The 26,378-nt window shown below is 60.4% G+C and overlaps 2 protein-coding genes across 2 annotated transcripts in view; one reads left to right on the forward strand and one right to left on the reverse strand.

Annotated features, from left to right (window-relative positions):
- Positions 1–2,807: 2,807 nt before the first annotated feature.
- Positions 2,808–11,180, reverse strand: LOC143667831 (uncharacterized). The gene is made up of 2 exons (XM_077142386.1): positions 10,244–11,180; positions 2,808–3,955 (listed from the first exon to the last, which is right to left on the reverse strand). The coding sequence occupies exons 1-2, from the start codon at positions 11,178–11,180 to the stop codon at positions 3,897–3,899; spliced, it is 996 nt and encodes a 331-aa protein (XP_076998501.1). The 3' UTR covers positions 2,808–3,896.
- Positions 10,591–26,378, forward strand: part of FAM20C (FAM20C golgi associated secretory pathway kinase) — a 33,555-nt gene continuing 17,767 nt past the window's right edge. Inside the window, exons 1-3 of the mRNA XM_077140372.1 lie at positions 10,591–11,967; positions 13,577–13,755; positions 20,123–20,201. Coding sequence (XP_076996487.1) covers positions 11,384–11,967; positions 13,577–13,755; positions 20,123–20,201 — 842 coding nt within the window. The 5' untranslated portion in view covers positions 10,591–11,383. The remainder of the gene's footprint in view (positions 11,968–13,576; positions 13,756–20,122; positions 20,202–26,378) is intronic.

Below are 26,378 nucleotides of genomic sequence, written 5' to 3' on the forward strand. Positions count from 1 at the left end.
GTCAACGTGCTGACCTGTCCCCAGCTCCAGAAGTTGACTCTGCGTGACCCACGGCCCCCCAGACTGCACTGTTGGACTTGCTGGCATGGCTGCCCCTACCCTGAATAAAGACCTGCTTCTGAGGCAGGCCACTGCAAGGGCCTCGCAGTGATCCCAGAAGCCGAAAGCAAAGGCCCCACTTGGGGCACACTTAAATTCTCCCCTGTGGAGGAGGGGAGAGGGCAGGAGGGTCCTTGGAGGTCCTGCCGGGGGTTTGAGTGGAGCCCACCCCCCATTCCTGCAGTCCATACGTCCACCCACCCAGCCACCTGTGAGGGTTCCACAGTGACCTAGGGGCAGAGGGCAGAAGGGCAGGTATGGCCAGCAGCCCTGGAAGAACCAGCCTTGGGGGCTGCGAGGGCCAGGGAAGGGCACGCTCCTGCAGCTGGCAGCCTGTGACCTGGCAGCGGCAGGAGAGCCAGGGCATGCCCGTTCACTCTGCAAACCTCCACCACACACCTGCTGTGTCCTAGTTCCAGGGAGGCCACTGCATGCACATGACCACAGCACTGCTGGGCATCTTGGGGCCCTGGTGGCCTGGAGGTCCCTGGTTGGGTTGGTGCCGAGCACACCTGGGGCACCTGGACTTGTGTGCAAGCACCTGGCACAGTGGGGAATCGACGGGGCCGGGCTCTTAGTGGCCACTCTATGTTGCGAGCTGGGCACCACACAGACTCAGGGCTGCAGTGGGCGTGACTCTGGGGGTCCAGGAAGGCTGGGCTGACTTGGGGTACTGTGGGGGGCAGAGTCAGGGTCTCCACAGCAATATGGGTCCTCTTGGCTTCGTCCCAGTGGGATACACTGGGAACGCTGAATTTCCTGGAGCTCCAGGCGGCAGTGTGGTGTGGGCCGAGCCTGCGGGGGCCCTCCCTGCACCTTCCCGGTTGCTTGGTCCGCAGACCAGGGGCAGGTTCTGGGCTGTTCCTGTCCGAGGGGGCCCTGCACTCAGGAGGGAGCCGCGCGCACCCGCAGTCTCCACCTGCGCGGGGGTCCCCTCAGAGGAATGGGCCCTCCCTGAGCCTGGAGGAGTGCGGGCGAGGAGCCTGCGCCCCAGCTCGGGGTCTCCCCATCCTGCCCCCTTGCACTTTCTCGGGTTGTATCTACTCCTCGCAGCTTCTGGGCAGCGGGTCAGGCCACGAGTGGCCGCCCCACAGGGAAGGGCTGGCGGCTCTTGCACATGGGTTCGTCTCACGGGAGCTGCAGCTGGAGTGGGAAAGCAGGGTGCCTGGTGTGCCTCGGAGTATCTCGTGCTGCAAAGCCGAGTGCCCCGCAGGGACCCCCAGCTCGCGCTCCCGCCAGGAACCCAGTGTCCCGCCACAGCTGCTGTGCGGCCCGCTTGCTGCACACCTTCCAGCGAGAACGTCCTCCTCGTGCCTGGGCGCTGGCCCACGCAGCGCTCACAGCTGATGTGGGGCCTGGTCACCTGTGGCCCGGCACCCGGACCCCACGTGAGAGCAAGCAGAGGCCATCCAGCATCCCCGGGGCCGTGGGAGGGGGTGGGAGGGGCCCCGAGGAAAAGAGGGGGGCAGCCCAGGTGTGCGCTGGGGATGCTGAAGGAGGCACCCATGAGGGTGGAGGCACGCACCGGCCTGGGCTAGTTAAAGTGTCGGGACTCAACGCAGGGTGGGTGCATGGCCAGAGCCACTGTGGCCACTGCCAGGTGAATGCAGGGGCAACTTTCCCTGGTGGTGTCGGGACAGGCCCGGCTGTCATCCTGAGTGTGGCCTCGGGGTGGGGGAACAGCCTGCCTCCCCTGGGGCCGGGACGCCTGTGGCCCTCACACCGTGCACCCGTGTGCTTATCATTTGGGGACTTAAGAACTTTTAAGGGCTTTTCATGGTGAAACAGTTTCAAAGTCACAGGGTAGTCACAAAAATAATAGCGACTCCGTACAGAGAACCCCAGCGTAGCTCCACCCTCAGGCACCCAGACGCATGATGTTAACATTTTGCCTCCTTTGCTGTACAGCCCTAGGCCAGCTACCCATCTCTCCCCCACCCACCCATCTCTGTATCTGTGGCTCTGTCTGTCTGTCTGTCAATCCGTTGAATGCCTACGTCATCGACCCTGAACAGCCAACACTGCCAGGTGCGTTTCCTAAAAAGGGTATCCACTTACGTAACCGCCTTACGCGCAGTTATCAACTAAAGTCAGCACTGATATAAAGCACAGTCCATACTCCATTTTCTCCTGTGCACCAACAAGGTCTCCTTGGGCTTTTTCTCCTTCCTGGCTAGACCTACCCAGGGCCATGCCTGCCTCGGATTCTCATTACCTCTTTAGTTGCTCGCTCTTTCTTTCTTTCGTGGGAACATACATACAACACAAATCTTCCTATCCCGACCCCCGCAGCCACGCCATTCGGTGGGACTAATCACACTTACCGCTGTCCCCGCTAGAACTTCCCCCGCACGCCACCGGAAACCACCCCCATTCTGCACTAATCCCCCTGCCCCGCCCCGCAACCTCTGCTCTAATTTCCTTCTTTGAGAGTTGGCCTACTCGCCCGCATCTTCTGTGTGCTGACCACGGGGCTTATCCAGCATCCTAAATCTCTTCTCTTCTTATTTGATTTGATGCCAACTGAACCTCAATACTCTGCACAAAATATGTTCCTCCACTCTCCATGCCCAACCCTTATGCAGTTCCTATAACAAACTGCAGGTTCATCCATCAAGAGTTCAAAAGCCTTGACTCAGTATATCTTATTCATTTGCCTTTTAAATCCTGTAGGAAGTAAAAAGTGAAATTACACATAGAAAATAAAATGTACTGGCACTCATTTTTGGTGGTTCTAAGTGTATTGTTTGTTTTCCAAATTAAAATATTTAAAAAAAAAATAGTACTGGCATTTATATTCACCGAGTCGTCCCCTCACTGGAGATCTTCATTTCTTCAAGCAGCTTCGAACTGTTGTCTAGTGCCCTTTCCTTTCAACCTGCAGCTCTCTTTAGCCTTCCTTGTAGAGATTCTCTAGGGTGATGAATCCCCCAGCTTTTGTTTATCTGAGAATGTCTCCATCTCACCCTCATTTTTGAAAGACAATTTAGCAGAACAGAGAATTCATGGTTGGGAATTTTTTGCGTTCAGCACTTAAATATATGCATCCCATCGCCTGGCCTCCGAGGTTTCCGATAAGAAATGGGCACTTCCTCGTATTTGTACGTGACGTGTTGCTTCTCTCTCGTGGTTTTCGGAATCCTCTCTTTATCTCGGCATCTGACTGTTCCACCTGTGCCACAGCGTGGTCTGTTTGGGTGCATCCTGGTTGGAATTTGTTGAGGGTCCTGGGTGTTATTCACTAGTGTCTTTCATTAAATTTGGGAAGTTTACAGCAATTATCTCCTTGAATATTCTCTCTGCCCCTTTCTCTCTAACTCCTTCTGTGTCTCCTACAGGCTTCCCAGGCTCTGTCCACTTTTCTTCCTTCTTTCCTCTTTCTGTTCCTCAGAAGGGACAATTTCAATGGTCTTATCTTCAAGTTCTCTGATTCTTTCTTCTGCCAGCTCCAATCTGTTGTTGAACCCTGTAAGGAATTTTTTAAATTTCTGTTGTTATGGTTCAACTGTGTTTGGTTCCTTTTCATAATTTCCATTTCTCTATTGGTAGTTTTTGTGTTTATTTATTGTTTTCTTGATTTCCTTTAAGCCTTTGGTATGTTTCCTTTAGGTCCTTGAGTATATTTAGAACCATTTTTTAAAGGTCTTTGACTGAGTCCTCAATGGTGGTCTTTAATGCCTCACTCTCCTGCTTGGGCCACCTCTTCCTGCTTCTCCGTATGTTTTTCAATCTTTCGTTGAATCCTGGATGTTTTCATATTGAAATGTGTTGCCACTGGATTCAGTCTCCACGGTCACCTATGCCTTAGGCTTGCATCCACTGATGTTGTGACAGGGCTCTCCTTGTGTGCCAGGAGCTGACAAAAATAAACAACAACTTTTTAAAAAGGAAAAACAGAAAACACCTTCCTCAGTCTTTGTGGGTTAGCCTGTGGGCGGGCTCTCCTTCTGGTGTCATCCATAGAATGAACTTAGAGGACAGCTGAAGGCCAGACCGCGGGGTGTCCCTGGCCCTTTGCGCCACGAGGCTCCTCTTGGGCATGTGCCTGAGGCTGGGAATCCCTGCAGGGGCCCCGATACACAATGCCCATCTCTCCCAGCAGAGTCTCCTCGGGGCCCAGGCACAGCCTTGTGTGTCCTACAGCTGCGGCTCTGGGCCGCCCCAACCCCACTGCCCCCCGGTTTTCCATACGAGAGCCTGGGGAGCCGCCTTTTCCACACAGGGCAAGTTCTGGGACAGTGAGTCCCCGAGGCCACCTGACCGATGGGGCCAGATGTACCTGCTCCCAGTGTGCACCAAGGTCACTCCGCTCCCTCCGGGGCCAGCGGGGCAGGGGGAGGCCAGGGCGCCACGGGACCCCAGGCCTCTGGACTTGGTGCTCCCAGCCCTTGCGGCTCTGACTGCTCCCTGCAGCGCCTGAAATCCCTGCTTGTTCCAGGCCCCGTGGGGACGGAGCCGAGGTGTCCACACCCCGTTTGCCGGGGCTGGCCAGATGACCGGCTTTCCCCCTTGTCTCCACTGTCATCTCCGGGTTTCCCTAGAGACGGATTCTTGGGAGGGTCTGCGCCCCAGTCCTGGGGAGGGAGTGGCGGGCAGAGCTTCTGGGACCTGCGAGTAGCCTCAGGCCCTCGCAACCTGTGCCCCCGGGCTGTGGCCGTGGCAGCCTCACCCTGAGAACCTGCAGCTCAGGGAAGAGTGGGGCCCTCGAGGGACCTCTCAGGATCCGCACACGGGCCCCCACCAGCGCCCCCCGCCGCAGGCTCCGGCTGGCGCCTCCGCTCGGGAACACTGGTTTGCCCTGTGACCTGCTCTCTGAAGGACCGAGGAGGAGTTGCTGGTTTTCTGTTTTCCGGTTTTTTCTTGTTCTGAAGATGGGAACAGTGATTTCTGAGCTCCTTACCCCCCTGCCCGAGGCCTCTGACGACTTGCAGAGGCTGCCCTGTTGCTGCCTGCACATCCCGCCAGGCCGGGACCGAGGCTGGGCAGGGGTCTTGGGCTGTTTGTGAGACCAGCCGAGGTTAGAGAAAGGCCCCTGGGTGCACCTGAGAGGACGCACGTCCCAGGGAGAGTATGCCGGGGGAGGTGGGCCGGCCACGCTCACGTCTCAGCCGCGCAGCAGCTCGGAGGATGGGGCCGGGCCACTGGGCGGGGGCTGCTGCCTGCGAACAGAGCAGCTGGCGAGGCGGGCCCTGCGGCTGGGGAGTCCGTGGCAGGCAGCCCCTTTGTGGACAGGGGCCTGACGGCCTCCTGGGCAGGGACGGGGGGCTGGCTGGTGCCAACGCAAAGGAGGCCCCCCAAGAGGACAGTCCCTCCTGGGATAGCACAGCCGCGCGGCCACGAGGTGCTCGGAACCTAGGAGGCCGTGGCTGGGTCGTGAGGGCCCGGCGCTGCTTTCAGGAGCCCGGCATTGGGTGCTCCTGCCTGTTTCCCTGGCCCTCCAGCTCCCGGGTGAGCGGCCTGGGCCTCGGTTCCTCCACCTGCAGGTGGGGGGCCAGCGTGTCCCCGAGACGCGCTGATGGTGGACGATGCGGCGTGTGTCCCTGCACCCCGCGGTTTCCACCAGATGGGAGCACGGCGGTGCCTGGACACGTCTCACCTCTTGCTGCGTCTGTAGGAGGACTGAGCAAAATTGTTGAAAATAGACACAGCGAGGGAAGGCAGCTGCTTCCCACCCTGCGTCCTGAGGACGGACCTCACTGGCCGTGTCTGTTGTTGGCTGCTTTATCCTCAGCCTGAACTGAAAGTTTCTGTCTTTGTTTTTAAAGAAAGCCAAAGCAGTTTCAACTAATAGCCCCACCTGGTCCTTGGGGCCCTGAGCCCTGCGTTTCCTGCCCCGATGATAAGGTGTGGGGTCGTCCTCGGTGCTGTGGGCCTCTGGGACCTAAAACCCGTCCCCTGGCCTGAGCCATCCCCTGCAGAGAGTGCAGTAGGGGACGGGATGGGGCAGGGAGGGGGTGGAGGAGGAGTGCTGGGCAGGGTGGTCAGGGAGGGCCACCCACAGGCCAGGGGGACATGTAGGACAACTGGTGAGTCCAGAGGAGGGGGCGGCTCCAAGATGGCAGCTGAGGGGCGTCCTGCAGTCCCTGGACACGTGGGGGTCCTTCTCATGGGCAGGGCCGGCCCGGAGGGGTAGGGCCAGCCCAGCAGAGCCACGGCAGGTGCAGCAGGGTTCGGATTGCACGGTGGGTTTGTGATCAGAGTCCCCCACGTGCTGGGTCCCCCTGCGGCCCCCCACAAAACAGCTGTATGGCTCCTTCCTGCCTCACCTCCTCAGGTCAACAGATGTGGGGTCAAGGGGGGGTGGCCTGCAGCACGTGCGCTTGAGAAAGTGGGTCAGCCCCCCCCACCGCACCTTGTGGTGGAGGAAAGGCACCTTTCCCCCCATTCGCTGTCACCATGGCAACCGAGAAAGAGGCAGCATCTGTCACTGACTTCCTGGGACGAGGCTGGCAGCCTGGGGACCGCACAGGGTGGTCCCCCCACACTGCGGCCCAGCCAGGCTCAGCAGCCCCAGGGGCAGGTGTGCAGGGACATGAACACGTGGCCAGCCTTGAGGGGGTCGGGCCGTGGGTCTGGGGGCTTCAAAACCACCTGGCTGGAGGTCACTGCTGGACCTCGAGCCCCCACCAGTCCCAGGAGGCCACTTGCAAAACTGGAAAAGAGGCTATTTCCCCAGCACCCAACTCTGCGCCGACCCCACTGGCCCGTGACCCGGGCACGATGGTATCCACCCATGCCCGTTGGGAAAGGAGGTTCTCAGGCCGTGGCCCCCTAAATGCCCACTCAGGAGGCGCCGTGGCTGGACAACGGACAGCGAGTCACCCCGCGAAGAGGCTCAGGCTGCTCGTGCGCTTCCCGGCCCAAGCAGAGGTCCTGACCTCAGGGGACTCCTTCTCAGAAAATGGCCAGCCTTCCCTCGAGGTGCAGTCGGCGGTGCAGACCCACCAGCCCATCTCTTGACCCTGGGGAGCCTCCGAATGTCAGTGCTGGGGTGCTACCTCCAGGCACCCTGTGTGCGCAGACACCCGGCAGGCTGGCAGGGCTTTCGCTCCGAGCTGGAGGCAGCATGCAGGGAACCCGCGGGTGGCACTGGCCGGCGGCGCGCAGTGGGGCAGCTGAGGAGGGCTGGGGGAGGAGCGAGTTTGGGGCCCAGGCCGAGGTTTCTAGTTCCTCCTTGACCGCCGAGGCAGGCACGCTGCGTTGACCTCGGATCCAGCACCCAGGGGAGAGCAGCGGGTCCCGGAGGGGCTTGGGGGGTGGGCACAAGTGGGCTGGGGACCTGTGACGCTGCTGGCCGGTGACAGCTCGGCCCTCAGTCCTCCTCGGGGAGGGCAGCTTCCTTGGGCCAGCAGGAGCCAGGGGGTCTGGGCCTGGCATCCCCCCATCCCCCACAGCCACTGTTTTGGGGGAGGCTCAGGTGTAGGTTTCCGGGTCTCGACTCTGTTTAGGGAGAAATATTTGACGCGTTTCTCATTTCTTCTGGAGCAGATCCGCCTAGCTCTTTTTCCTAGAACCTCTTGAGGCAGTCTGAATTTTCCTTGAAGGAAAGTTACTGACCAGGGGGCTTTCTGGGCGGCCTCAAGGTCTACTCGTTCCTACCTCCTTTCTCCTTCCTAAAGTGCCCCTGCGTCTTTGTCTCCCCGTCATCCGTCCTCAAAATGTGCCTCTTCTGGTCTTTTCAGGAAACCCCTTATCATCTCCTCAGCTTGCAGGCAGCTTGGTTTCTGGTGAGGCGCCTGTGTAAAGCCTCTCTGTCCTTTCTGGGCTCGTCTCACTGCTGCTCTTTCTGAGCTGAAGGCCGGTCCCCTCACCCAACAGGTTTCCCTGCAGCACCTTTCAGCAGCAGCCTCGGGGTTTTCACAGGCCTGCCCCGTTGGGTTCAGTTTTAGATCGTTTGTCGTTTCCCTTTTGGTTCCCTTCATAACCCAGAAATCATGTGCAAGACTGTTTCTGTCTGTGGTGTTAATTCCAGGTGGAAGTGTTCCTGGGCCAGGCCCGGGCCAAGGCCCACCCCTGCTGGCCCTGCTGGCCCTTGGGGTTTTGTGGGTGGTCGGCACCTGTGGCTGTCCGTGGTGAATGGGGAAAAGAATAAGAATTATGGGTGTGAGCCACACAGACAAAATAAGGTCAAGCTCTTACTGTATTCGCACTTTTTTTTGGCTTCTTGATGTGCTGCTTTACATGCCAGCAGAGGTGCTGTGGCTGGAGGGTGAGTGGGGCCAAGACAGGCCAGAGACAAGGACCTGCTGCCCGTCCGTGGCCCGAGAGGCCTCAGGTGTGGCACAGAGGGCACACCCCATCAGCCCAGCTTCTTTTTGGAGGTGTTTTCTCCTGGAGCCTCCTTTTTCCAAGCTAAGTGCAGCCTGTGACCTCATGACCCAGCGAAGAGGGAAGCAGAGGGGGGAGGTGGAGGGAGGGGGAGGTGGAGGGACATTTCCGCTCAGTTTCTGCCTAAGATTCAGATCACATAGCCTGTGGAGGGACTCAGAGTGCCCTCCCTCCTCCTGCCCTTTCTACCCCCTCTCCTCCCACCCACCCTCCCTCCTCCCGCCCTCCTCTCTGCTGCAGGGCACAGTCCTTCCTCTCATCCCACTGAGATGAGCCTTAGGAAAACATCCTGGGACCCGCGAGGGGCAGGAGCCAGGACCTGCTGCCCTTGCCCCTGTCCCAGGAAGGAGTCCTGGGCTCTTTGGGGAGTGTTCCCAGGCATGTGGGCAGGAAAACGTATGAACTGGGACCTCGGGTGCAGCTATGACAAGGCCCCCATTCTCCACGGCCTCCGCTCTTGCCTCCAGCTCCGTCTGTCTGTCCCTTCAGCTCCAGGCAGTGTGCTTGCCTTTGCCTTCCAGGACCGAACCACGAGCAGAGATTCAGCCCAGGGGTCACCAGTGTGTTTTCAGGAGGCTTGTTCTGATGCAAAAGATTTTCTTGGCTAAGCCCTGGGCTCTGGCCTTGAATGGCCCCCAGTTTGTGGCCCTCTCTCAGGGCACCCACTCCAGGACGAGCTATGAGCTGCTCCTCTCTGGGGAGTGGATGCATTTTAGGGAAGAGAAATAATAAGAAAGGAAGATGCTATCTCCAGATAGTGATGGGTGTTAAGAGGAAAAAGGGTAGGGTGACGGGGCAGGGAGGAAAATGGGGAGGTGGCTTTTCCAAAAGGTGATGGCGGAGATGAACCGAGAACAGGAAGTGGCAGCTTCCAAATGATACCCTGGCTCCCAGACAACCCAGGTTGGGGCCCTAGGAAACAGGCATGCAGGGCAGCCCCACATCCTGATGCCACGTCTGTCTTGAGGTGACCGATGACAGCCTGGAGGGTGGAGTTCCAGCCCCGGGCTCCATCCTGCCATAAAGCATCTCCCCTTGCCCTTGCCTTCCCGAAGAAATGGGGGGACTGCATGGGCTTGATCTTCAAGGCGTGGTGCTCTCTCCCAGTAGTGGCGTCCAGCTCAACCCGACCTCTGCTGATCTGCTCCTGGCCTGCATGGGCCCCCCAACTTTAAGCCCAACCCAACCTTCAGCTGCCCCCTGCCCCAGGAGGCTGAATTCGACCCTTCGTGCATTTCAAATGGCTGAAGAGACGTGGATTTCACTGACCGCTGGGCTGGGACCCCTTCCTTCACCCAGCAAGCATCCATTGGGCGCCTACTGAATGTCAGGCCTTCCATCAAGCACCAAGTTCAACGGTGTGTGCTCAGACGCAAAGGACCCAGTGATGTTGATAAGGGAGAGAAGCAAAGCCTAGAGAGGGCAATGAGATGCCCAGCAAGTGAGTGGATCCCCGACTCCATCCCCATTCCCAGAGGCAGCCTCCTACTCCTCAGTCAGCCTGGAGAGGACCTGCTTTGGAGACGTGCAGCTGCTTTAAGGGCAGGGCCAGTGGATGGGGAGTGGACATGCTTGTGGCTCCCGCCCCTCACAGAACAGTGTCTGCCAAACTTTGATTTCTAGAGCTGACGTCAACACCAATGAGCATTCTTTATTGGCGGGTGGGGTGCCTTCCTACGGAGTGACCGCTGGTCTGGGTACAGGTTGCTGGTTTTTGCACACTGGGTGTGGCAAATGAGAAACCTGCGCTCACAGGCATACATCCACCCCGCCCCGCCCAAGGCGGAGAGGCGCCGCTCCCGCCCACACCGGGTACCTCTCAGTGCCAAGTGAGTCCTTGTCTGGGCGCGCAGCGCAGGGGCAGGGCGCAGGCGGGGCCTCCTGGGGGCAGAGTGGGCGTCCGCTCCGGATTCAGGCCCCGTTCCGTGCTGCTCCGGCCGAAGCCGTGAGCACTCTCCTACGGCCTCCTTGTCCTGGCCCAGCGCAAGGTCGTCCCCAGCGAGGCGCGCATCCGGCCGCGCAGACGCCCAGCCGCTCTTGGGAGGGACTTGGCTTGGGCCTAGGCCGGGCCGGGAGGGGCCCGAGCAGGCGGAGCGCGGCCAGTCGGGGCGGGGGTCCGGGAGGAGGCGTCGGGCCCGAGCGCCCAGCTCGGTAGTGCCCGCAGCAGCCCGGCGCCACGCTGCGCGGCGCGCCAGCGCTCCCGGCGTCCCCTCTCGGGGTCCCCCCTGCGTGCTCCCGAGCCAGGGAAGGGAGCGCCCTCTCCTCGGTTGTCTGGAGCTGCGGAGGCCTCGCGGGCGCGGCCGGGGGCGGAGGGAAGAAGGAGGAGCAGGGCCGGCGGCTCGGCTGTGGCTCTCCGGGCTCCGCCAATCTGCAGGCGCTGACGCGGGGGGCGGCTCCGCGGGCTCGGCGTATTTACCGCGGGGTTGGGGGCGCCCCGAGAGGCGCGGGCTGCGGGGTGTGTACTCCGGGACGCGGCCCTGCACCTGCCCTGGGCCTCCTTTACTTGCCGGCCCGTGTGCCCGCGACGCCTCCCTCCTCCTTTTCTCCCTCATCTCGCCGCGCCCATCGCCTCCTCCCATTCTCTTCCCTCCTCGCCCCACGTCCCTCCTCCCGTCCCCATCTCCGGCCGCAACGAGAGGGTGCCGAGCCCTGCCCCGGGAGCCGGGCCCGCAGGGCACGCAAGGGAGCGCGCCGCGGATCGGCCGCCTCCAGCCACGTCGGGCCGGCCGCCGGCAGGGGATGGGCAGCCGCATCGGGTCCTCACGCGTCGGATGAAGGAGACCCTGCAGCTCCGAGACGCCGAGGGAGAGCGATCCGAGATGGCCCGGCTTGCGGGGGCTTGCGCGGGGGGTGCCCACCGCGAGAGGCAGCCCCGAGGCTGGTAGCCGTCCTGGGCCGGATGGACCTTGACCCTCGGGGCGGCTAGAGCGGGGCGCGCTGAGCCCAGGCAGCCGCGATGAAGATGATCTTGGCGCGCAGGTTCCGCGCGCTCATCCTGACGGTATTCCTGGTGGCCTGCGCGCTGCACATCGTGCTCGACCTGCTGCCCAAGCTGGAGCGGCCCTCGGCGGGGCCCGGCTGCTCATGCGCGCAGCCCGCGGCCGAGGCGGCGGCGCCCGGCTGGGCCCAGGCGCGGGGCCGCGCGGGGGAGCCGCCTGCCTCTGCCGCCGCCGCGGGCTGGCCCAACAAGCACACGCTGCGCATCCTGCAGGACTTCAGCTCTGACCCTGCCTCCAACCTCACGTCCCACTCGCTGGAGAAGCTCCCGCCCGCCGCCGAGCCGGCAGAAGGCGCCTTGCACGGCCGGGACCCTGGCGCCCAGCGCCCCCGCGTCCCCGCGCCCCGGCCGCTGCTCCGCGACCCGGGCTCCCGCCGGTCGGCACCGCCTCCCGGCCCCAGCGCTGAGAGCTCGCTCCTGGCCAGGCTATTCGAACACCCCCTCTACCGGGTCGCTGTCCCGGCGCTGACTGAGGACGACGTCTTGTTTAACGTGAACAGCGACATCAGATTCAACCCCAAGGCAGCAGAGAACCCTGACTGGTAAGTGGGTGCATGCATGGCCAGCGCGCGTGGCAGGCCGGTAGCAGGTCTACCACACTGTGCAAACAGGCTCCGAGGTTCAGAGACCCCCGTGCAGGAGGCCTGGGCAGAAGGGGAGCCTTGATGGCTGGAGCTGCAGGACCCTCAGCCCCGCCCTTGGGCTCAGGAGTCACTTTAGTGTGCAGTGACCCCCTCCCGGAGAGGGGGGTGCTGGTCGTTTGGGAGCTGCTCCCTGTGGCTACTGACGTGGAGGGCAAAGTGGTGTCGGCCCAGGGCAACAGCGTGTCCATGGGACACGGCCCCCCAGTCACAAGCAAGCGGTGCTGCCCTGGTGTGTGGAATTAGCCAGGAATGAGGCATTGGAGAGGGGGAAGGAGAGTGGCCTCCCCGCAGGGGGCTGCAAGGCTGCCCAGACTTCAGATGGGTGGACACCTCTGAGAGGTCTGGATGGGCCTAAGGAGACCTTTAAAACCAGTCACTGGAAACAATTACCACGAGATGTGTGCAGGCGAGCAAGGAGTCTCCACCGAAGGGCTCAGTCTGGAAGCGGCCCGCTGGGGGGGTAGCAGGGTGGAGAAGCACCCCAGGAGCATCTCTAAAACTGTCCTGGTTTACCCCACCCCCACACACCCCCACCCCCACACACTCTCCCCCCCACACACACCAAGGCCCTTTCAGCCTCTCAGCTCAAAGTAAGCAGATGCTGCGACCCAGGGGAGTGAAATATTAACTACCGCCATGGCTAGAATAAATAGCCACCTGCAAAAGGTTACTCGTGCGGTGGCGGGGAAGCCAGATTTCCAAAAGGCCTCATGAACATCCTCCCCCCTCGAAATCTGGCCAGGCCCTGTGTTTTCTGTCCAACGCGACACGGTACTGGGAAGCCGCTGGGCTTTGTCTGCTGCCCAAAGTCGAGGAAATTCTCAGAAGCTCGAGACCTGGGGCAGCGTCCTGGGCCGGTGGCTACTGGCATTAGGACAGCAGTGAGCGGTCAGCGATTGGGAGGCTTCCAGCTGACACTTACGTGCCCAGTATAGGGCCAAAGTTGGGCCCAGAGGCTCCCTTGCAGGGGAATCAAAGCTAAGGCAGTTTCCACCTTTTCCTCCAGCCGTGCAGGCGGACGGTCTGTTGCCCTCCCACACACTGACCCCCCGAGAATGTAAGGACAGGCAAGTGGGGGCGGGTGGCCCGTTTGGAGCTGCAGAGCGCTGCCTTCCTCGTCTCACCCCACCCAAGGCTGCTCTAATTAGATTCAAATTTAGCGTCTTGCATCATCCCCACCCCTGGTTTGGACAAAAGCGGAAAGTAAGACTGGGCGTGTCATGGCCGCAGCTGACTTCGCCCCTCTGCTCCCAGGAAGGGCCGGGCGGGCAGCGGGGCGGGGCGGCCACAGTGGGGAGCCCGAGGCGCTCCGGGTGTGGCCTCGCCAGCTCAGCTGGGCTGCGCAGACCCTGGTCCTCGAGCAGAGGCTGTTCCATGAATCCGTGTTTGCTGGGCTCGAGGTCCCTCCAGGCCCACCGGTCTTGCTTCTCTGTCCTTTCTGGTTGGCTTTGGGCCAAGCCGTGAGAACAGAGAGATGTCTTTTCCTTTTGGTCTTGGTTTTCTAAAGGCCTCAGGAAAGTAATGAAGGTGAAGGACTTTTGCCCACTGGGGAGGCGGCCGTGGACACCTATCCCAACTGGCTAAAATTCCACCTTGGCATCAACCGGTACGAGCTGTACCCGAGACACAGCCCAGCGGTGGACGCGCTGCTGCGCGACCTCAGCTCCCAGAAGATCACCAGTGTCGGTAGGTGCCCTGGTGTTGTGCCTGCGCCACTGCCACGGGAACTTCGCCTGCGGGGGATCAGGGAGGGCGCGGGGAGGGCGCGGGGCCACGCAGCCTCTGACGGCACGTTCCCCCCCCCCACCCCAGAGTCCACGCTTTGTCCAGGATATGGGACAAATCCCACGCGCAGGGCTGGGAAGGCAGAGCTTTGCCCCTCATGGACCCGGAGGCTCTGGGGCGCCTTCCTGCCTCTCCTGGGCACGCGGCCCCACCCCCTGCGGGTAGAGGTGCAGGAAGCACCGTCCCGAGCCCCCCAGCCTGCGCTCGCGCCCCCCACTTGCCCTGTGCCGAGCCTGGGAGTCCACGTGCGGGGTGTGGATGGGCCACTTTGTTCTCGGGCATGGCAGCTGCTGTCCAGGTGATTCATTGTGGATGCGGCCGAAGGCGGTGAGGTGGCTCCCCGGGCTCTGCAGGGCTTCGGGGGGGCGTGCAGGGGAGAACCCCAGGTGGGTCCAGCCTTCTTCTCGGGGAGACCCCGGTCCTGCAGCCCAGCTCTGCAAGCGGCTGAGTCTCAGAAACTCCTCCTGAGCATGGTGCTTTCCCCCATCCCTGTGGGAGAGGACAGGCTGGACACGCCAACTGGCTATCCCCACCCTGTCCTGGGCCCACCTGTGGGCGGCTGTGTCCCTCTCCTGTCCCTGTGGGGTTCTGTGCTCTGCCAGGTTCCCTTTCTCTCCTGAGCACAGGGCTGGCCCTGAATGGCGGCAGCTCGTCCGCCCCCAGTCCACTTTCCCAGGCACCTGCTGGGTTCCAGGCCCCGCTTCAGGGCAGTAGGGCTTTGGGGAACAGCCCCCGCTGTACTCTGCCTTCATGGGCCCTCCAGGTCCCAGAGGACAAGAAGTGACCTGCCCCCCTCTGACGTCATGGACACAAGTGTGGGAGGGGCAGGAGAGCCTTTAGAAGCAGCTTCGTCACAGGAGGTGGGGCGAGGGGGGCTTCCGGGGAAGATGAGAGCGGCGTTTCAGTGTTAGAAAGGACTTCAGGGAAGTACAATGTTCATGTGCCAGCAGCTGCCTGTGAGAGTTTCTCTCTGCCTCAGTTTCCCCATCTGTCAGATCTGGGTTGTGCCTTCTCAGGAAGACAACTGGGAAAGGATAAGGTGGTGGGTGCCAGTGAGCTCTTGGAGTATGCAGTGCTTCGGGCAGTGGGGGCAAATGCAGTGGGGGGGCGCAGATTCCAAGGACGGCTGGTACCCTCGTCATGCTCCGTGGCTCACCCTCGGTTCTGCTCTCCCTGTGCCTTCCTGAGCACCTACCCTGTGGGGGGCGGGGCCTCTGGGGGCTTTGGGGTGGGTCCTTTGGGTTAGGGGTGTTCCCATGCCCCAGGTGCCCTCCTCCAAGCTTCAGGCTCTAGTCCCGTTGGGTCTTTACATTTCCAGTCCCGCTGTCCAGCCGGGGGCAGCATGAGTGGGGTGGGCTCCTGAGAGGGTCTTACCTGCTGCCCAGTGCGTCTGCGGGGGCGCTGCCAGGTGTGGGCCCAGCCCCCAACCCTGCCCCTGGCGGTCGGGTTTCTCGCTGGAGAACAGGGCGGCAAAGTCCAGACGTCCTGACCGCCAGGAAAGCCTCTTTGGGGTGAAGGCGGTTTGTGGACCTCGTTGCTCTCCCGTAGGGCAGCTCCAGTGCCACCTGCAGACAAGCAGTGTCAGGGGTGGGTGTGAGGCAGGGGGGCGTCAGGATGGGGCAGGGGGCTCAGGATGGGCGGGCGGGGCGTCCCCAGACGGCACCTCGGGTGGGAACTTGGCCGGGTCGCCCTACCCCAGCTCCCTCCGATTGTGCACGAAATGGCGAAAGAGACAGACAGACGCGGAAGTCTCGGCGACCTACAGTCAAAAAGGAATTTTTAGAATTTGCGGGGCTGCAGAGACATCCGACGCCTGAGCCTACGACCTCTGGGGCATGCTGCACAGCCACGGCTGACAGACGCTCGCCAGCATGGGCGTCTGTCCTGTCTGTCTGTCTCACTATTACACGTGAACCCGGAACAGTGACAGCGCGATTCTAGGGGCTCTTCCTTCAGAGTCTCCCTGTGCTCTCAGACAAATTCCCGAAAGTATGCAGTTCCCAGCTCAGCTGGTCGTGGGTGTGAGAGGTTCATCACGCTGGTGCCTGCTGCTGGCCAAGGCATGGCCATGTCAGCCACCACCTTTACCTGCCTCTGTTCAGCTTGTGTGCGGCACCCATGCTGAGGGTGCTGGTACTTAAATCACGCTCATGCACAATTATGGTGCAAAGAAAGAAATGGCATTATTAACCACCCTGTATTTGGAATTACTTTAAAAAGAAAAGAGAAAGCCACATTTCATTCTGGGATGTGAGGATTTGGAATAGCCTCTGGCCTGAAGTAAGAGTTCACAATGGCCCATGATTTGGAGAATGTGCCGGAAAGAAGAGAACAACTCCATAGGACAGAGGTCCTGGAACTGTCTCCCAGAATCCAGGACTAATGGGCGCGGAAGCTTCAAGGAACAGAGGAGGCTTCTTTGCAGGGCACCTGGGAGCCAAACCTGGGGCTTCCTGGTTAAACAGGTGGGGACACCCCCCAAAAGGACAGGAGCCCTTGGTCAGTCCCCCAGGCCATGAGTCAGCTCCAGAGCCACAGGTCAGCCCCCAGCGCCACGGGTCAGCCCCCAGGGTGGTGGGGCCTGGAGAAAGAGACGTGAAGATGCTCCTTGGCCAAGGCCAAGCACCACCCACACAAGGCATCCAGGTGCCGGGGTCACTGAGCAAGGTGCCCTTTCCCGCCTCTGGCTGAAGGTACAAGGGAAAGCCCCAGGGTGCAAGCAGCTCCGGCCACCTGGAGCTGCCCCGAAGGAGCCTTCACCAAGAGACGGTCCTTCTAGGTGACCGTCCCTGTGTGAAGAGGCTGAGCGGCTCTTTGGTCTAGGCTGAAGGCGGACAGTCCCAAGGGTGGGCCAGGCCAGGGACCCCCACGGTCTTGGGGTGCACCAGGGCTCCTGGCCAGACCTGTCTACCCCCAGGGCCGCGGCTCACTCCGAGGCGCCGATGCCAGGACCCAGAGGCGGCCACGCTGCACCTGCCTACCTGGCCCAGCTCCCGCTGCTGTTTGAGTTCAGGGTCCCCCGCGGCCTGGAGGCTGGAAGTCTGACCGAGGGGGGCCATGCCTCCCAGAGCCCCAGGGGCTCCTTCCTGCCCCTTCTGGCACATTGCCCCGGGCTGTGCCTCTGTCCTTCCTGCGGGGGGTCTCCCCTTTTCCTTTAAGGACCCCGACATTGGATTCTGGGCTCCTGGCTCCAGTTTGGCCTCATTTTAACTCATCTTACCTACAGAGACCATGTTCCAACAGTCCCAGGCGCAGGGAAGGGTGGGGACCCGGCACATATGAGGGGTCACCGCTCATCCTGCTGGGGTGGGGCCCGGCCGACACTGTGCATGTGTGGGGGACACGGGGAGCGCCGTGGGGCGCGCCGTGGGGGGGTGTGGGGAGCGCCGTGGGGGGGGCACAGGGCCACCTCCCGCGGGCGGCGGAGGGACGGGCTGGCCACACCCAGCTCACCAGGACCCAGCCACGCGACAGCACCTGCACCGGAAGTGCCTGCGAGTGTGACCTATGCGTGTGGCTAAAAGTCACAGGCTGACTGCTGTCCGAGCCCAAGGTCCTGCGTGCCCCACTCATCCGCAGCTGCCCCCCATGGGTCCCGTGCGTGGCTGGAGGGGTGTGAAGCCCTCGCCTCCAGGTGCTGGGTTGCGGAACACTGTGGGCAGAGCGGTGAGGAGTCGCTGGTGCCCGGGACGGCCGGGGCAGGGGCGACAGCGCAGGGGGGACCAGCCCCCATAACAGGACTGACTACACTAGCCAGATTTGCATATATTTTTATTAAAGTGTCCAGACCACCACCTCTGAAAAGAGCCAATGGGCTGTCCCTGATGGGTGGGAAGGGACACTCAGAGCCAGTGACCCCAGGCATTCGAAAGCAGTTCCCATGTGGGGCTTAATCGGGCCCCCCTCATTTCACTCATTTCTCCACAGTCACTCCGTTTTCATCTCATTAAAAACATTTAAAAAGCCCATGTGCTGGTTTGAAAGAATGTATGTCCCCTAGAAAAGCCATGTTTTAATCAAAATCCCATTTCATAATGGCAGAATAATCCCTATTCAATACTGTATGTTTGAATCTGCAATTAGATCATGTCCCTGGAGATGTCTCCCAATCAAGAGTGGTTGTGAAGCTACATTAGGTGGAGCTGTGTCTCCACCCATTCGGGTGGGTCTTGATTAGTTTACTGGAGTCTTATAAAAGAGGAAATATTTTGGAGAATGGGAGATTCAGAGAGAGCAGAGAAGAACAACTTAACTACGAGAAGCAAGAGTCCACCAGCCAGCGACCTTCGGAAATGAAGAAGGAAAATGCCTCCCGGGGAGCTTCGTGAAGGGAAGCCAGGAGAGAAAGCTAGCAGATGACGCCATGTTCACCATGTGCCCTTCCAGATGAGAGAGGAACCCTGACCATGTTCACCATGTGCCTTCTCACTTGAGAGAGAAACCCTGAACTTCATCAGCCTTCTTGAACCAAGGTATTTTTCCCTGGATGCCTTAGATTGGACATTTCTATAGACTTGTTTAAATTGGACATTTTCTCGGCCTTAGAACTGTAAACTAGCAAGTTATTAAATTCCCCTTTTAAAAAGCCATTCCATTTCTGGTATATTGCATTCTAGCAGCCAGCAAACTAGAACAGTCCACTTAGAAATTTAGAAAACACAGATAAGAGAAAAATAGAAAATTAAAACCCGCTGCAGCTCCACTCTCGAGAGATGAGCGCCGAGTGCCAGGAGCCACCTGTGCGTCCAGCTCGCTGCACCCCCCGCTTCACCCCTGTCGTCCCAGGGTTCTTGGAGAACTCAGCACCCACGCACGGGGCCTCCGCAGTCCCTCCATTCCCCTCGGCACCCTCTCCCAGCTCCACAGCTGTCACATGCCGTTCTGACCCACTTTCTTTTTTTTTTTTTTTTTTTTTTTTTAGGGAGGAAAGGAAGGAAAGACAGAGAAGGAAGGAAGGATGGAAGGAAGGAAGGGAGGAAGAAAGGGAAACATTTTCTTGTTTTTATTATATTTTGTTTGTTTGTTTGTTTTTTTTTACATGGGCTGGGGCCGGGAATCGAACCGGGGTCCTCCGGCACGGCAGGCAAGCACTCTTGCCCGCTGAGCCACCGCGGCCCGCCCCTGACCCACTTTCAAAGTCTGGTTTCTTCGGGGTCTCCGGGCTCGCCCCATGCCATCCAGCCCCCACTGCTGCCTCCTCCCCTCCCCTGCCTTCCCATGTCCTGGGTGGGCTTGGTCTCCTCCCTGTGTCACTTTTGTTCCCTGTCACCTTCTCAAGGCCCATTTTTAGGGAGGTGTGCATAGAGGAAGAGGGATTTATTATAAGGAATTGGCTCACGCAACTATGGGGGCTGGAAGTCTGAACTCCACAGGGCAAGCTGCAAGCTGGAAACTGATTAAGGAGGTGCTGGCTGACTGCAAATTCGGGCAAGAGCCAATGTTGAAGTTGAGACAGAAATTCTCGTGACCTCTGAAACCCTCAGTTCTGGCTTTTAAGACTTCCTCCAACCTATGGATGGAGATTCACCGTGTTGTTGTGGGCAATCTCCTTTGTTGATTGTAGATGCAATCAATTGATTGCAGATGCAAATCCCATCTAAGAAATACCTTCACAGCAATAAACAGACGAGTGCTTGACCAAACAAATGGACACCAGTGGTTACTGTGAAAGTAACCATCACAGGTGGCCTTTCTTCTCTGGACTGTCTCGCCACACCCGATCCAACATGATGTTCTGGCCACGCTGGCCACCTTCTCTCCTCCCTCAAGAACCTTGCACTTTCTCGTCCCTCTGCCTGGCTGCTCTTCCCACGGGGCCAAGAGCTCCTCCTCTTTCAGTGGGTGGGTTAAATACCCCTTCCCAGGGAGGCCTTTTCTGGCTGACCACAGGCCCCCCAGCAAATGCTCTGCTGCCCCCCTCACAGCCCGAATGTCTGTGCTCGTGCTTTTATCGGGGAGGTGCTGCTGGCAGGTGAATGCCTCTGGCCACTCCTTCTGGAAGCTTTGGTCTGTGGGTGGGACCCTTCGAGACATCCTGTCCCCAGATCTGATGCCTCAAGAGGGTAGAGCGTCTCAGCAAGGACGGACCACCACTGCAGAAGCCCCCAGACTTCCTGGCCGAATGGAGAGAACCCCAATCTGGAGGCTGGACTGCCCTCTGTGGGGTGGTGTCTAGCCCATGGGACCCACATTGGGAATGAACTGGCTCACTGCTTGGGGGACGGAGGGTCTGATGCCGCGAGTGACTGTGTCTCCCCCCCTCTTGCAGCCATGAAGTCGGGGGGTACGCAGCTCAAGCTCATCATGACGTTCCAGAACTACGGCCAGGCACTGTTCAAGCCCATGAAGTAAGTGCCCGTGCCGGGGCGGGCAGCGGTCAGTAGGCGGGCAGCACGCTTCTGGGGGACGGCGTGCCCAGAGGTGTTCTGGGCACACTGTGGTGACACGCCAGGCTCTTCTTTGCCAAGGTAGCTGAGGTGTGACCCTGTGCTTGGACCCCTCCCCTCTGCTCCAGGCCTCTCCCCACCCTCATCCTTTATTGTGTGGTGGGAACCGACCCTGTCACCTGTGCCCCAGGGAGACTAAGTCCTTCATCTCACACAGGAGCCAGGGCTGCCCCCTTCCCAGCACGTCTCAGCCCTTTCTGTGTTCAACACTGGCTGATGTTTCCCGTAAAGGGCAAGGAGTAAGTGCATCAGGGTCTCGCTCTGCTGTCCTCACCTGGACGAGCAGCCACAGAGCCCACGAAGGTAAAGGGACAAATGGGCGTCGTTTGCCAGTAAAGTTTCTGCATGAGAGCTCTCCAGGGGGCAGAACCAAAGCCAACAGGATGTAAGTACTTAGGTAGGTAGGTAAGTGCATGGATGGATGGAAAGCTAAGAGAGTGGTTATAGGAATTGGCTCACTATCACCATGGGGGCTGATAAGTCCAAATTCTAAGGGCAGGCCACAAAGTGGAAACTATAATAAAAGTGAAATTTCAGTTCTGGCTTTTAAGACTTGAACGGATTAGATGAGGAGTCTCCCCTCAGGACTGAGAGCAGTGGCCTCTGTTAGTTGTAGATGCAACCAACTGATTACAGACACAAGTCCATCTATGAAGTACCTTCACAGTGACAATCAGGCCAGGGTTGACCAGATAAGTGGGTGCCATAACCTGGCCAACTTGATATGAAATTGACCTCTACAACTTTATTTATAAAATTAAGCAGAAGACTGGATTTAACCCACTGGGCTGTTGTGTGCCCTGTTCTAGATACAATAGAAACTGTGCTACTAAAGTAGCTATTTGGGGCCCTTCATGGCACATGCAGATGTAGGGACATTGGGAAACAGTTGCTCCTCAGTGTCCTGAGTGGCCGCTCTAACGAGAGTCCAGCCGGGCCAAGGTTGTGCTGCCATCCTCGTCAGCCCCGGACGAGGCAAGAGAGATCTCATTGTGTTTAAAGCAGAGGTTGCAAACCCGAGTGCCAGAGGACCTGCTGGCCTGGGGGTGAGCAGGGGTGGGCAGGGACTGCGGCACGGCTGTGGGTTCCACAAACCGTGGGCATCCGGAAATGCAGACCTGATTTCTGAGTTTCAAAATGAACTCGTCATAGGGGATTATTTTTTTTGTTTATTCTCCAAATTTAAGAAATGGTGGTAACAAATTCAGAAGCCTTGAAGTACTTTGCAGAGCAGAATTCAACAGCTGGTCTGCAGCAGGTGCTGAGGACATCTATGTCACAGCCTCTGGACAGGGGCACCGGCTGGTAGGCAGGTCAGGGCCCTGCCGTGCCTGCATGCTGAGGACATGCCGCTGGCTCTGGGCAGACAGATGGCTGCTCCTGGGGCCTGGGGAACACCTGGGGCAGCGACTGGGGCCTGGGGGACACCGGGGGGCAGCGGCCGGGGCCTGGGGGACACTGGGGGGCAGCGGCCGGGGCCTGGGGGACACTTGGGGCAGCGGCCAGGGCCTGGGGGATACTGGGGAGCAGTGGCCGGGGCCTGGGGGACACTTGGAGCAGCGGCCAGGGCCTGGGGGATACTGGGGAGCAGTGGCCGGGGCCTGGGGGACACTGGGGGGCAGCGACTGGGGCCTGGGGGACACCGGGGGGCAGCGGCCGGGGCCTGGGGGACACCGGGGGGCAGCGGCCGGGGCCTGGGGGACACTGGGGGGCAGCGGCCGGGGCCTGGGGGACACTTGGGGCAGCGGCCAGGGCCTGGGGGATACTGGGGAGCAGTGGCCAGGGCCTGGGGGACACTTGGGGCAGCGGCCAGGGCCTGGGGGATACTGGGGAGCAGTGGCCGGGGCCTGGGGGACACCTGGAGCAGCGACTGGGGCCTGGGGTATACTGGGGAGCAGTGGCCGGGGCCTGGGGGATACCTGGGGCAGCGACTGGGGCCTGGGGGACACTGGGGAGCAGTGGCCGGGGCCTGGGTGCTGTGGGCGGCAGGAGGATGCTGTGAGCTGCCTACTCTGGTCTCCAGGCTCGCAGGGTGTGTAATGCAGCTGCGTCCATGCTGGGGGGTCGAGACATTGCATCCCCTTCCTTGTTTCTGCACATGGAAGTGGCCCCACCCTCTACTTTGAGTGCTCTGTGCAGGAAGGGGCTTGGCCACCAGGCTCACAGGCCCCCAGACCCGGTGGGATTTGGGTGTGGCAAGGTGCAGCAGGCTGCGTGGCCCCTCTCGGAGCTGTCTTGGTGGACTCGTGTTCCCGCCCCTCTGAGGAGGAGAGTGGCCCCCCCGCGGCCACCTTGGGGCCCCCGCAGTGCTGGCATGGTCTTGTTGGAGCTGCAGGGGTGGGGGTAGGCAGGATCTGCTCATGGGTGATGGAGGGTCTGGGGGCACCTGGTGCTGGCCACCCTTCACTGCCGGTCACAGGGGCCTGGACAAGAGTGGGAGGTGGGATTTGACCACGTCCCCGTCTGCCCTCCAGCTGCACATTGAGGACTCAGCTCCAGCTTTGTGAGATGTGCTTGCTGCCCTCGGGTGCCCCTGCAGCTGGGGGGGGCCCTGAGGCTGGGGGGGCCTGAGACTGGGGGGAGTCCTTGAAGCTAGAAGGGGATCCCTGAGGCTGGGGGAGGCCCTGAGGCTAGGGGGACCCTGAGGCTAGAAGGGGATCCCTGAGGCTGGGGGATGCCCTGAGGCTGGGGAGACCCTGAGGCTAGAAGGGGATCCCTGAGGCTGGGGGAGGCCCTGAGGCTGGGGGGACCCTGAGGCTAGAAGGGGATCCCTGAGGCTGGAGGGGGGCCCTGAGGCTGGGGGCGCCCTGAGGCTGGGGGGACCCTGAGGCTATAGGGGGCCGCTGAGACTGGAAGTGGGGTCCCTGCCATTCGAGCAGGGCAGACCTGTCCCATGAGGTGGGGTTCTGGGCTCCAGGCCTCTTCCTGTCCCTGCTCAGGCCCGCGGGGAGCCCTGAGGCGTCTCTGAGGCGGTCTGAGAATGCTGGACCGTAACTAGTAAAAGCGAAAAGCGATGGTGACCACAGGCATGGCCAGGGCCTGCAGCTCCTGGGCCCTCGGCTTAAGCCAGGCCGGCCACGGGTCTGTCTGCAGCTTGTCTGAGGCGCCTCAGCTCTGGGCACCTTCCAGGCGTGGGGCAAGGGCAGGAGCCCCGGGGACTGGCCAGGTCCTGGGCCCTGCCCTGTGCGTCCTGGAGCCACCTCCAGCCTCCTGAGCGTGCCCCGGGGGGCGCCAGGGGCGGCTTCGCTCCAAACGGCCGTGGTTTCACGGGAGAGCCAACCACGGTTTCTGACCATCACGTTAAAAAATTCGCCCCCAGGAGTGTCTCAGAAAGGACGCACTCTCCCGCGCCTGCGAGGGCTTCTGCCGCGTCGGCCGAGTGCGCTGGGCTGGTCAGCTGGGCGCTGCGGCTTCTGCAGCATCTGAGGGCCAGAGGCGGCTCTGGCTGTGTCCAACCTTGGGGTGACCTTCAGAATTTCTGAAGTTATGGACTTTTTAATGGATGTTGAAGAACATGTATAATTGGCACATTAAGCTGAGAGTTCCCAGATGCTCTAGATTAAGGGTAGGTTGAAGTGAGTATTTCGCCTTCTTTTAAAAAGAACTTTCTCGGGATGTGTCAAACACCATGCAGCTCACAAGTGCAGCATCCCGTGGTTTTGGGGTATTCGCAGAGTGGTGCACCCAGCACCCGGCTGGTTTAGCACATCTCATCACCTTCAAAAGAAATACCCCACCCCCAGCCGTCGACCCCGAGGCCCCCAGCCCCAGGCCACCTCGAATCTACTTGGCCTCCAGGGATCCACCCTGGAAACGGAGCTGCACACCGTGGGGTCCCCTGCCTCGGCTTCCCGGCACGCCTGTGGCGTGGCTGGCCCCAAGGCAATGGCTCAGCTCCCCGAGGTCAGCGGGCCGCCTCCCGCCTTCTTTCTCCCCACCACTTGTCATTTAAGAGGCAGCTTGGCTTGCATGGTGGTTTGACTTGCATTTCCTTGGTGGCATCTTTTCACATGCTCTCCTGCTGTCTTTACATCTTCTTTGGAGAAATGTCTCTTCAGATCCTTTGCCCATTTTTACATTTGGTTGTTTGTCCTTTTATTATTGAGTCATCACTCTGGGTATTCTAGACACACAGCCTCTGTCAGATACTTTTGTCTTTTCGCTTTCTTGGTGGTGTATTTGATCTGTTCTCCCCCTGCGGCTTGTGTTTTGTGTCATACTCAAGTTGTTAATGTGGAGTAAATATCTCTCGGGTAAATGGGGGTGTCGGAGATGTGGCCCGGGCCACATTGGGCATCACCAGGGTGTCCAAAGAGCCTGAGACTTGGGGTGACCACTAGTACCCTGGCTGCTGGGAAACTCCTCGCCTTCTCAGACTTAGTTTACCCGAGTCAGCAAGGGCAGCTCTAAGCTTCGCTGGCCTGGCTTAGGAGGAAGGTGCAGAGTTTCTCACAGGCCGGCTGGGAGTGGGGGCGGCCTGGCCAGGCGGGCGGAGCTGGGGCAGGGGTGGCAGTGCAGGCTCTCCCAGCACCCACCTGATTCCCGAGAGGAGCCTTCGGGCACGCCTTGGGTTGCCCAGCCCGGGGCCTGGTGGTGGCCACTTCTGCAGGGCTCCTTTCCAGACCTGTAGGCACTCGCCTGGCCTGGGACACAGGCGTGCTCCGTCCTCTCGGCACCGGAGGTCCAGCCATGCTGAGCCGCCCCTGCTGGGACGCTGCCCAGCAGCAGCCTAGGAGCCGAGAGCCTGCTTCAGCATGGAGTGTGATGGGGGGCGGCCGCCATGGGCACATGGTGGGCAGTGGGGACCGTCTGTAGTCCTGACGGATGCAAACTGGCCAAAGGAACCACTGGGGGCAGAGGTCCCGGGGAAAGGCTGGACACACTGCCACCGACGGCAAGAACATGGCTGTTTAAACTACAGCGGCTGAAAATGGAATAAAATGCAAGCTCTGTTCCCCATCAGATGCCCAGTGGGCGCCGTAATACCGGCCAGCACAGAGGTAGAGCCTGTCCAGGGCCGCAGAGAGTTCTGGGCTCAAGCACAGACTGGGCCACAGGGAGCAGAGGTTCGGGGCCCCCAGGGCCTGACCAATGGTGGCCGGGATGGGGAGGGGGCGACCAGAGAGCAGGAGTCCGGGGGCAGGGCTATGCAGGGACGGGGGGCAGGGCGTGAGCGTGGAGGGAGGGGTGTTAGGAGATGTTTAGGGGAAGCAGTGGATGTGGTGACATTGAGGCCTGTGGGCCTCTGGCTTTGGCGGCTGGTGGTCTTGCTCAGGGCTGCTTGGGGGCACCCAGGTGGAGGTGGCTGGGCTGCCCAGTGCAGTGTCCTGGAGTGTAGAGTGAGGGTCAGCCTTAGGGACGAGGCCGGGGCTGCCCCCCAGGACCCCAGCCCTTGCTGTGTGACCTTGTGGATTCGTTCTGCTCCCTGGTCTCGATTTCCTCGCGTGGAATGCAATGCTGTGGGGGTTCCAGGGGCAACGGTGGGCAGAGGAGACCCAGGCTGGCCGAGGAGACTGTGAGTGCCTCCCGGAGGTGCGCCTGCACCTTCGAGCCTTCCTGGGCACGCTGGGCTTTACACCTTTATCTCCACACATCGCACAGGAGGCGGGAGGGCGCTTCCCAGCTGTGGCTGTTTTGGGGACAGCAGCTACAAGCAGGCTGGAAATGGAGCCAGGAAGGGCACCGTCGGCTCAGACATGCCTTAAAGAGTCCCCAGGGGCCTCACTCTGGAGGGTCTGGCTTCCGGAAATCCAGGCCCTGCTTGCAAAGACGCATCTCCTAGGGCAGGCTCCAAGAGTGTGAAATGGGGTGTTTCAAGTCTGGGTTCACGATGGCCCACAATGCCAGGGCTCAGCAACCGTGTAGGACTGAGAAGGGGCTTGGTTAAAGCTGGGGTGATAGCAAAATGACCCCTAAAGAAGCTGCACTCCAGTTGGCTGGAAAGCAGAGAGTTTGAGATCATGGGTGTAAAAACAGCCCACGACTGAGCATGCTCGTGGGAGCCGGCCTCATGCAGTCAGGATATGCATGTTAGCTGTGGAGCTTGCCACAGAAGAGGAGACTGAGGTTCAGGGGGGG

This window comes from Tamandua tetradactyla, chromosome 23 (assembly GCF_023851605.1).
Source record: "Tamandua tetradactyla isolate mTamTet1 chromosome 23, mTamTet1.pri, whole genome shotgun sequence".
NCBI lineage: Eukaryota > Metazoa > Chordata > Mammalia > Pilosa > Myrmecophagidae > Tamandua > Tamandua tetradactyla.

Excerpts from the sequence above, each read along its gene's own strand:
- LOC143667831 (XM_077142386.1), bottom strand. The coding sequence starts at position 11,180 with ATGCGGCTGCCCATCCCCTGCCGGCGGCCGGCCCGACGTGGCTGGAGG. Across the intron at positions 3,956-10,243 it reads GACTCACTTGGCACTGAGAG|CTCCTGGCACACAAGGAGAG; the intron begins GTACCCGGTGTG and ends TATTTTTGTCAG.